The 10,944-nt window shown below is 44.8% G+C and overlaps 3 protein-coding genes across 6 annotated transcripts; 2 read left to right on the top strand and 1 right to left on the bottom strand.

Moving 5' to 3' along the window:
• Positions 1-27: 27 nt before the first annotated feature.
• On the top strand, positions 28-2,853 carry si:dkey-21c1.1 (uncharacterized protein LOC100150256 homolog). The gene is made up of 3 exons (XM_035612042.2): positions 28-735; positions 1,142-1,247; positions 1,580-2,853. Exons 1-3 carry the CDS (start codon positions 719-721, stop codon positions 1,841-1,843), a joined length of 387 nt encoding a protein of 128 aa, XP_035467935.1. The 5' UTR covers positions 28-718; the 3' UTR covers positions 1,844-2,853.
• A 358-nt stretch (positions 2,854-3,211) lies between these two features.
• tepsin (TEPSIN adaptor related protein complex 4 accessory protein) lies at positions 3,212-9,155 on the bottom strand. Of its 4 annotated transcripts, none has more exons than XM_035612023.2 (13): positions 9,018-9,155; positions 8,571-8,643; positions 7,876-7,967; positions 7,685-7,778; positions 7,516-7,583; positions 7,340-7,418; positions 6,819-6,890; positions 6,515-6,706; positions 6,148-6,334; positions 5,812-5,925; positions 5,601-5,679; positions 5,372-5,506; positions 3,212-5,286 (listed from the first exon to the last, which is right to left on the bottom strand). In XM_035612023.2, the coding sequence occupies exons 1-13, from the start codon at positions 9,054-9,056 to the stop codon at positions 4,609-4,611; spliced, it is 1,902 nt and encodes a 633-aa protein (XP_035467916.1). In that variant the 5' UTR covers positions 9,057-9,155; the 3' UTR covers positions 3,212-4,608. The 4 variants fall into 4 exon arrangements, with proteins under 4 accessions (XP_035467916.1, XP_035467918.1, XP_035467917.1 ...); XM_035612025.2 differs by having other exon boundaries at positions 6,148-6,331; XM_035612024.2 differs by having other exon boundaries at positions 6,515-6,703.
• A 148-nt stretch (positions 9,156-9,303) lies between these two features.
• Positions 9,304-10,931, top strand: ndufaf8 (NADH:ubiquinone oxidoreductase complex assembly factor 8). The gene is made up of 3 exons (XM_035612043.2): positions 9,304-9,591; positions 10,428-10,538; positions 10,631-10,931. The coding sequence occupies exons 1-3, from the start codon at positions 9,511-9,513 to the stop codon at positions 10,649-10,651; spliced, it is 213 nt and encodes a 70-aa protein (XP_035467936.2). The 5' UTR covers positions 9,304-9,510; the 3' UTR covers positions 10,652-10,931.
• Positions 10,932-10,944: the final 13 nt, after the last annotated feature.

Below are 10,944 nucleotides of genomic sequence, written 5' to 3'. Positions count from 1 at the left end.
CGGAGCTAATCAGGCAGCACCGACCGACCAGCAGCAGCGGAGACGAGCCCGCAGCGGAGGCACACCTAAAGAAACCAGTAGTCAATAACTTACCGCTGGCAACTCTGAGATTTAACGGTTTCTAAAGTTCACGAAATTCGGTGTCTCGAGGCCGACGGCTGCCAAGTGCCGGTTACGGTTGACGGCGGGTGGGACGGAATACGACAGCGGAAGAACTTTCCGTTAGCATAGTGCGGCAGCAGTTAGCTTCGAGTGGTTAGCTTGACAAGTACAAAGTCGCGCAGTAGCGGCTAGCCGGCTAGCCTGCTTCAATTTCGCCGTCATGCCCGGAGTTCCCCGAGGTTTCACTGCGTGAAACGAGAGTGCTCGGCGATCAGCCGGTTAGTTCCCCGGCGTCCGTGAGAAGCCTGTTCTCTCGCCGAGGCGACGGCAGGTCGGGCTGGACCCGGGAGCAGTGACAGGGCTGAACCAACCGTCAGCTGAGCTTTGTGTTGTAGCCGGCTGGAGGTAACACACACACACACACACACACACACACACACACACACATCACCTGGACTTCGTGGTGAGATGAGAGACATGCTCGTGGAGCTGTGAGCAGCCAACGCTGTGAAGACAAGGCATCTCGACCCTGGCCCACAGGGAGTGTCAACCCTTCTCTTTGCCCCCCCCCCAAAAAAAAAGAAAAGAAAAGAAAACAACCGACGAGACCGCAGAAATGCTGACTGACAACAGGTAACCATTTTAATACATTTTGCTTACTAATAATAATGTAATTTAACACAAAATTACATTCACTCTTGATTGTAATGCCACTGTGATTGTAGATCACATACAACAGCCCAGACGGTTCTTTCTGACAATGCAGTATCAACATATACATATATGTTGTAAGTTTAAACCCTTGTCATACTCCAGAGAAGTTATGGTAATCATTTTTTCTTCTCATAATGGGAGTGCCATATGTCTGGTCATGTAACTGCCGGAGTGTGTGTTGCTATTTTTGGCTCCTCTTCATGTTCTCTCCTTTGGATGGTCTTCCACTCCCCCCTCCCTGCATCATCTCTGTCACACCATCTCGTTCACTCTTATGAACACTTTGCCTACCACCACCACCCCTTTAATTTGTGCTTGTGCGCAGGAAGCGACATCGTTGCTGTGACAACGAGGAGGACCAACAGCTCAGGCCTCAGGCCAAAAGGTCAGGCGGGGGTCCCAGCCTGCTGGTGTCAGATTTGGACTCGGAGGTGAGACTGAATTCATCTTCTCACGTTCACGTTCGAACCATCAGGCAGGACATGAGTTTATCCAAAACTTATCTGACCTTTTAATGAAAGTCATTCTTCGGGAGTGGATGAATCTTCCTGCTAAGGTTATATAATCCTTTTCAGTCAAGCTTAAAGAGTCCGCTCACATTTGTGGATAAAGAAAGCAACCTGGCGTCATGCATACAAATATGTGACTCTGCAGTCTGTATGCAGTGCACCACTGTCAGGAAAAGCTACAAATGTTCTATTTAAAGCTGCTTCATCCATCCATAAAGCTGCCATGAGCCCATCTCTCTGTTCTGTGTTTGCAGTCTTCCAGTAGTGACAGCAGTAACGGGATCAGTAGTCCAGAGAGAGCAATAGTGGTCACCACCAGGCCATGCATACACAGCCAGAACAACTGCATCACTCAGCACTCCCTCAGCCCAAAGCCTGAAGACTCTGCCAGCTCCATGCAGCACGGTTTCCACGGCAACGGCAGCGGCAGCAGTGTGTCTTACGACTGCATCAACAGAGTCCTGAGGGAGGCGCACTTCAGCAGTCTGCAGACCAGAGGGCGCCCGGGCTCAACATGACTGTGACCTCTGACCTATCTCCTGACCTTTGGTCCCTCGCCCACCAGTGCAGACGCTACGCGCAACGTGGCTCCTCCTTGAAAGCCGGAAGCGACACACTTGGGTCAGGGGGAAGGGGATGTTGTGTGTGGGGAGGTTTACAGAATTTGGGCACAAAGGCTCATCCCCAACTCGCCATGTACCATTTGTTGAAACCATAAGCACATCCGCCTTTCCATGGCCCAGCCACTGTGGTTTTCTGTGCAGTATTGATCGGTATGTGCGTCTGTGTGAGTGTGCGTGCACGCAACCCTGTGCACTTTATAAAGAGGTTATCATTCTCTTTACATGCGTGCGTCGATGTGTGGACATTTCTCATTGGTGCTAATCACAAGGAAACCGTGATGATGATCCAAAGTGCTTGCAAAACGAAATAAAGCTGAGCACTTTACTCAACAACTCCTCCATTCTGTTTACTCTCGACTGGGTAGTCGGCCACACATTTGTATCTGTGAAGTGGGAGTTGTCTTGATCCCATTCACTAAGGCCAAAATATTCACTCCCAAGGAGCATTATTGAGACATTTCAGTTTATAACATTTTAGGCCCCTCGTTTTCTCTAACCAAAGTAATAAAGTTAGAGTAAACTATATCCAATAGAATTAGGTGTGGCAGGTCAGTAGGTTCGAGGTAATGGAACAGAGATACTTCATGACACCACCAAAATCCAAACCTTAGCTTGAACCCTGGCTAAATATAGAGCTGAGAGCTTGAAGTCTGTGGCTCTGGCAGTAAACACAGCAGTGCGTTTAACACAAACATGCCCCCAAGAAAAAGGCTTTCTAAAGGAACCAGGTTTACTTCTTTAAATATTTAAGTGAGTGTCATACGACATGTCAGCCATACTTGTTTATGGGTGGTTTGATATGACCAGTACACTGTGTTGCAAATGAAACAAGGTGTGAAAATGACTCATATTTTATGTAATGTTCTGAATCATTTGACATTGAAATAAAGTGTTGCTGAAAGTGACGTCTGCAGCATCACACAAACCCCTTTTTAGATTTGCAAAAGACGGCACGTCGAGACTCACTTGTGTCGTTGTCGAATGCTGTATCAAAATGTAAAAAATACGGCATGTTTTATTGTTCTTCAGCATGTGCAGCAGCGTGGCTTGTATTCACTGACACCAAGTGACAGTAGCAATAATGGTACAGTAGCATTTGTTATATGTGTCATTAGGTTGAATTTCCAATTGGGCATGTACTTTGTACTCAATTCCAAAGTACAGCATTTAACTGAAATAACCATAGTGAGATAATGATGGCCGTTGTTTATATATATGTATTTTGCCTGATGCCAAGTCCACACATCAGTTAACCCCCCTCAGTTCTCCACACATTCATTATTTTTTTTAATCATAGACAAGCACTCTACAGCCACTTCCATGGGTATGTTTCAGTCACTACAGGGTAAACCTAATAAATAATTTGTAAAATTAACATAACATTCACACTAACATTGTAGTTTAGTAACAAAAAGTATGGAAGACAACTCTCTCTTTGTAGTATTTTCAGTTCATAAGAAAAACAACTGTAGTGCAAATTACAAATCAAGGGATTCTCCCTCAGTTTCAGGGCGTGAGGCAGAGGTTTAAGAGTTGATACCTAAAAGAAATCCTGAGATAAAGCAACCATCAGTAAGAACCTGTGATTCAAGACAACCATACTTGTGAAATACTTTTTTGAAGAAATTCCGCCACGGCCTCAAGGACTCTTGTAATTGGGATGTGCTGCTTAATGGACCAGTGTGTGGGGTCTAAACAAAATCTGTCGGCAGAAAGTGAAGCTATGCAATATTCATAATTGCTGTATGTTCAGTTGTGTGTGGTCACCTGTGACCAAGAATAGTGTCTTTATTAGCTGAAATTGAGACATTCATATCTACAGTGGGTAATTCTCCATCTCAGAACAGACGGACCAAACATTGGCCGAGGACCTTTTGTATTTTTAAGCTAACTGAACGCTCCCATAGGCTCTCCTACATACTTGGAAAGGGAAGGGTGCAGAGACAGGAGTTGAGTTGGTTGCAGTCTGCAAACTCACTGCCAAATGCCAATAAGGCTACATCCACATCACTATGTTTTCATTTTTAAACGGCATCATTGCTGCCAAGTTTACGCCTGCCTTCGAAAATTGCTCGTCCCGTTGTAGTGTGGACGGGTGAAAACAAAGACGTTTGGAAACGACGACGCAGTCATGAGTCGACTACAGACGGTGAAGGCAAAGCGTTGCAAATACTTAAGTAGCAGTTCCACCTGTTTGTCGCTCCCATGAAAGAAATCCCTGCTCCTACCTTTCACCATGTGTTTTCTCGTTTGTAGTATTCTCAGTAACAAACTGCAGGGTAGACAATCTGCTCCTTGTTTACACTGACACCCACAGGATCACTGTACGTGAATCATGGTCAAATGACATACGTTTTCAGGCGTGTTAGTATAGAGAGGGATTAATACTGATACGGAACTAAGGGCTAAAACAGTAGTTACGGATGTGGCCTAAATCCTACACACTGGTCCTTTAAGTTCAGCTTCCACAGAGGCACCACACATATATGAATAGAAAACTCATCATTATATATGCATCTGCTTTCTAAACAGTATACGCTCACAGGTCTGAGCTTGGTTTATTAAATGAATAAATAGATAATTATATAGATTTTCTAAGAGGATATTTATGTGATGACATCATTGGTTAAGGTAGAACAGCTCCGGCTGCAAACTGTTGGTCAAAATTTGAGAAATGAAAAGGCAGATACTGGCTGGCTGCTGTCCGATGCAACTGGATTGCAAAATGACGGCGTGTTCTCAGTGTTTTTATCGGAGCCAGGGAGAGTTGAATGTTCTGCATTGTCGGACTTATGCACGTCTGTATTCTCCTTTAAGTCGTCGTCTTCTTGGCCCATCTTTGTCTGGGACGTTTCTCTTTCCCGAACACACAGCGGCCTCCCCTTGATTACCAGCTCCATACCACTGAACATAGAACGTCTACTCAGACAGCGATGCTCACTCCGGGGTTGAGCCGGAGGAGTGGGACCTCTGTTTCTGATCAGCTCTAGATCCTCCACAGTCAGTGTGACCTCAGCAGTCCTGACTGGCTCTGGACAAATGGGAGAAAGCTTCCCTTCATCAGCGTCGTTCATCAGATCCGCTGGGGAGTCTGTGTGTGCCACAGCCAGGCCAGAAGGGGAAGATGGGTGAGTTGGTGGTTGAGTGACACCTGTGGGTGCGATGTTAGGCTGATGGTGGCTGAAGCTGCTGCCGTCAGCAGAGCGGGTTCGTAACAAATGGTCTGAGTATGTAGATGTGGGAGGCTGATTAGTTGTTGCTTGGAGACGACTGTTTGCAGTATCCTGCCTGGGAGCGTTCAAAGGACCAGCCGTCAGAGCTTCAAACTGACGCAAAATCTGATGAGAGGAGATGAGAATTATTCATGAGTTCTGGTCCCATCGGTCTTCATCATGTGTTGTTGCCCTTTTCCGTCGCTCTTACCTTGGTGGCTTTGTTTGCCACAGGTCCTGGGGGCCCCTCACTCAGCTGACAGAGTCTTTTTTGCGTAGCTCCAAACATTTGTTCCAGAGAGAGGAGGTCAGAGGTCATGAGGCACGCAACAGAACACAGCGCCCGCTGCAGGATTGGAGGAAAACAAGACATGTATGTTTGAATTGCAAAGTATCATAAAGAAAACCCGGGATATCAGTGCAGCAGTGTTCATTGTTACCATCTTAACAGTGTTCGAGGGATCTTGAAGCTTGCTTGAGAGCAACTCCACCACAACCTCACAGTTAAGAATGGAGCACCTGGAAGATTAGGAAATAGGAATAATATATCACTCTATTTAAAAGGCAAAGACAACAGACAAATACTGCAGTACGTGAATCGAGAATCTGCCAAAACAGTTGTGTTTCCAGGCTGATTTTAGATGCACTCACTCTTTGATGAAATGCTGGTTCTCCTCTCTGGACAGGAAAACTCTGGAGCCTTCAGTCAGTCTGCTGATGAGCGCCATCTCCTGGCCACAGTCCCCCAACTGCATAGCTTCAACCCTGGAGATCAGACAGTGTGCAACAGAGAAATGAGAGTAAATATGGGGGGAAAAAAGAGAATATGCAAGGTGTCCAATTCTGGTAGAAAGCTATTTTAGTCTGACATCTAAACTGTACGGATAGACAAAGTTTAATCTACTGCCTATCAAATATGATTAAACTGGATTTAGTCCAGAACACTCTCTCCTCACACAGCTTCAACAGGCTGACGTTGCCACTGACCGTTCTGTCAGGTCCCCACTGCTCTCTCTACTGGCCCCCGACTGGCTCCCGGTGCCCGCTGACTTGCTTCCCACTGAGGCCCTGCTGTTTGCTGCGATGTCCTGAGAGGAGTTGTGAGAGGAGCTATTGCCGCTGTCGGTCTCTTCCCAGCCACCTCCCACCTGTCCCGGGCACCGCTGGGTCACTGCTGTGGTGAGACATGATAGTCTGGGGTGTGTGACATTTATGGATTGAAAGTGTAGGTTTCAATGCTCCAGTGCGAGTTTGTCAGTAACTCATATACCGCGTCTGTGACACAAGGTGTTAGAGATCGAAGCCTCACATTCATCACACGTCTGTGTTCCTAATCACACCAACAATGTCTGACCTTTGGGTTTGCAAGCGGGGAGGTTATAGGCACACGCTGGCACGGCGATCTCTATGGGCGCAGATGGCGCAGCGACGGCCCGGTAGTGATTGTCATGGAGACGGATGCCCTGGTGTTCCATTGGTGGAAGGACGGCACTGGCCACTACCTCTGCAGCTTTCTGGATCTTATCCAGTAGTGAGTCACCGCCTGCTGGGAGGCACAGGCATAGACATGAGCTTTGATTTGATTTGGGTGCATTAGTCTGCGTGTGTGTGTATGTGTGTGTGCGCGTGTGTGCGTGCTTTTTAGGTGCATTGCTCACCTGTCCCCTGCTTCCCTGGACTGTAACCAAAGCCTTGCATTCCTGACCTGTGGGAAGAGCCCGAGCCCATACCTGAACAAGAAGACACAGAAGACTTATTGTAATTGTAACTTATTAAAGATGTTTCCATATACAGGCACTACTGCACTTCTAGTTTTTGAGACGACTCAGGTCCAACTGCGGTTTCCACAATCTCTCATCATTCAATCCCACAGTGTCTTTGGTTGTATATGTACTGGTACACCTGCACATGTGTAATTATTCCTCTTCTCTGGACATCACATCATTTCTGGAACAGCTATATTCAACTTGAACCTGAGCAGAGGTCTAATCATCCAGAATACAGTAAGTGAAAACACTTGTGACTTCTTTGCTTTAAATAAACAAAATTGTAAATTTGTTTTTGTTGTTATAGGAATTCCAGTGCGTTCTACATTGAATATGCAGATTAAACACTGGCATTGGAATCAATAAAATTATACATAACCCATACATGAAAAGTTAAAATCTTTATTGCTCACCCATTGTTGCTGGGGCTAAGTGTGGAGAGACGCCGCTTTTGGTGGAAATTGTATCAGTAAAAAGCAACAAGGCCACTTCCTGCAAACGGAAAAAGTTCAAAAAAGATTTGAACGCGTTTGCCAAGCTGTCACTGATACGTGATTGTCACGATGAAGAAATATAACCCGCGTCTCACCTGTGCTGTATTCCTCACTTTCTGGTACAACGCTGTGCCATGAATTGGATCAGGTGGGCCACTGTAAACTAGGGAGAGTAAAAATGCCCAGAAGCGAAACAAGGTGAATATTCAGGCAACAGAGCAGCCACTTGCGAGCTGAGAGCTAAATAGAGCACCAATGTCTAACCTGATGCTTGCTGGATGAAGGTGGAGTTCCTCCTAAGTTCTGTGAGGATATGGTTTGAACCATGGCCGCAGAGATGGACAAAGATCTTCAGCACCTGAAAAAAAAAGAAAAAAAAAAGAGGAATTTAATTTAGAGTTACTTCGACAATAATTGAAGAAAATAAATAGCAGCATCACATTAAAATAGCGTACCTTGAGTTTGACGTGACAGGACTCCACTTGCAACCGCTCCAACAGGTACTCCAACAAACACTGACCACAACCGGAAGACTCCTGGGAGATTTCTGGTTCCATGGTTAAGGGTTTCACCATCAGTATTTTCATAACTGTGCAGTGGATATTAATCCAATAATTCTCGATTCACAGTTGCAATTTGTTAAATTGAGCTGAACAAAGGAGTTCAACCCCTCTGAACCACAGTGTTCACAGTGCTATTCTTCATAGGTATGATATATGTTATTTGGACCCACTCAGCAGCCATCAACTAAAGGCATTTATCTGTATGTGTCACGTGAGCCACAAATCAGATTTCTAACTGCCCTCAGAGGCTTCGCAATGCATTGTGCCGTGTGGATTATTTAATTAATTCATCCCTTTTTATATTGAATATGACCTTTAGTACTTTTTCAATATTTTTAAAGCAATTGCACTTTTAGCTCAACACAACTGAACAGGACCTTTACTGTGTCATTGTTGTGGTTAATGTTTGCCAGTGTATGCCTGTATCCCTGTTTTTGTTTTTTACTTGCTCTTGAGATGAATGAAGCTGTATTGTAATCTATACAATATTGTATTGTATTGTAATATATTGTATTGAATTGTATTGTACAAAGGACAGCGGGGGCAGAGCTGCAGGCCCAGCCACAGCAGAAGCTGCCACAGGATACTTCCAATCTCCTGGAAGAGGTAGCCAGGACAGGGGCTTTCATCATCTGCCGTGGCCTTCATCAGAGTGGGCACCTTGGAGGAGACGATGATCAAATCACAGACACAACACAAGTCCAAATCATGTTCAAAGCGTTGTGTCGAATTTTCTTTCTCATATCGACATATCGTTTGTGTTAGCAAAGTTTGACATGGGAGCCCCCTCGACACGACAACAGGGCCACGTTTCAAGTTAAGGTTTCACTCGGAACTTTAGTGTCTCTTGAAACACAGCGAGATGTGACTAGATGTGTTTCTCTGTGTTGTTAGCTAGCAGGCTAACAGCGAGCTAAAGATGGCACAAGTTAGCAGATCCAAAGAGACGAGCTCGCGCTATGAGGTGCTCGACATGCTTTCCGTTCAGCCGTGACTTGTCTTGTCGAGTGGCGCCGAGTGCGACGGACACTTACTTTCTGAAGAAAAGCCAACCGTTCCATAAATGTTGCCATGATTTCGCAGTCCTGCCTGCTGCGGGTCACTCATCTTCCTCTCGGGTGTGCGTGGGGAGGCGGAGCGCGGCGTGACAGCTAGCCAACCACGGGAGAGCATGTAGCAACGCCAAACTAAGGGCCAAACTCTATTGGCGTTCCGGTGACGCCCAGTGTCAGGAAAACAGCGAATCAGCTTGAGGGAAAGCTTGCGCTGACCGGTTGTTTGACAGGTAGACGAGCGAATCACATTGACGAATTTCCCAACGGACGTTTCCTTGATGACGAGGTCAACAACATGGCGCTGCCCGTGGCTTTGCAGAAATGTGCCGCCTGCTCGTCGATATGTGTTGTTCAAGACTGCCAGTCAACATTTGACCAACTGTGAAGCAGTGTCGGTTTCGGAATCATCTACTGTTTCTCCCTGTTGTGTTTTTCAGTTGAATGTAAACAGCTGAAGGGCCTGGACAGCACCATGTCGGGGTCGAACGCCTGGAGTCGCGGCCGAGAGAAAATACGACTTTTCCCCGAACTGTTCGCTCAGTGTGCAGGAGAGGTGAAGGACTTCTGTAGTGTCTTTTTGTCAATATATGGAATAACACTTCACTTCACACTCACATGGTGTCACATTGAATCACTCTTGAGTTCACATGTGATGTGTTGTTAGGTGTCTGTGTCTCCTAATCTGATTCTAACGTTTGGTTTTGCGTTCATTATTATCGTAAGTGTTTATTTATGTTGTATTGTAAAAGGTGTCCCTCGGGTGTCAAGTAATGTACCATGGAATTCTATTTAAAATTAAGGTCGTTTATCTCCATTATTAAATACAAATAATAACATATCATATATACTAACATTCAGTCCAGCCAGCTGCATATACCATAAAATATGTCTACATGTTCACAAGGTGGCTCGGATTGTTTGCTCAACTGCAAACCACTTGACTATTTGTGTTTTTAATTGTTCAGAATATATCAGTATATTTTTCGTGGGTGAAAAGGTTCAGGTTTAATGTCATTACACAATAAATAATTGCACAGCAAAATACAGTTGTGCTCTGTAAATGAATATTGTTTGAGCAAGATGAATAATGAAATTAGAATAGTTGCAAAATGAAACAAGTCAAAAACAAAACAAATACGATTATAGAGTAATGATAAACTGACAAAAAATGTAAATATTGTGTATACACAAATTAAATTTGTTAACCAAACATACAATATACAAACACGATGTACAGAATAAATCAAATTGCTATGCCTAGAGTAATAGAATAGGGTTTTTATGTGTCATTTATTTTGTTAATAACTGTCACTCACTATCCTGGAAAGATCTTTCGCTACCAGTGGACCTTTACTCACTTTGTTTTCCTGTGTCTCATGTCCACCTCAGGCAACAGCATATGGGAAGTGTGTGGCAGGCACCACGACAGGCAGACAGGAGCTGAAGAAGGACGTGTGTGCGAAGGAATTTGAAGCACTGAAGACCTGCTTTACGAACGCTGTAAGTGGCGAAGGCAGTATTCCTCCTACGAGCCTCATGTAAATATGATTGTCATCGGTTGAAAATCATCATTTTTGTTTTTTTCATTACAGGCCAAGAAAAGAGCCAAATAAATGGAAACTATCCTCGTTGTGTTAGAGGTGCGAATGCAGTGGAGCATCCTGAAAAACAGAACAGATGAAAAGTGTTGCATGGCTGGAATTAACAGGACAGTGCTGCTACTTGGTGCTGTGAATGTGTATCACAGCAAATCAAGCGATACTTTTTATAATGACTGCTGAAATGGAAACTGCACCAATTGTTTGTTTTGTTTCTTTGCATTGATGTGTCCCAAGAATAGGCAAGATCCATATAACTTTGTAATATAAAGCTGTGAATAAAAAGGTGCTATTATCTGTCTCTTGTC

This window comes from Scophthalmus maximus, chromosome 16 (assembly GCF_022379125.1).
Source record: "Scophthalmus maximus strain ysfricsl-2021 chromosome 16, ASM2237912v1, whole genome shotgun sequence".
Lineage (NCBI taxonomy): Eukaryota > Metazoa > Chordata > Actinopteri > Pleuronectiformes > Scophthalmidae > Scophthalmus > Scophthalmus maximus.
Note: the sequence above shows the minus strand (reverse complement) of the source record. Positions and strands in the feature narration are given on the sequence as shown.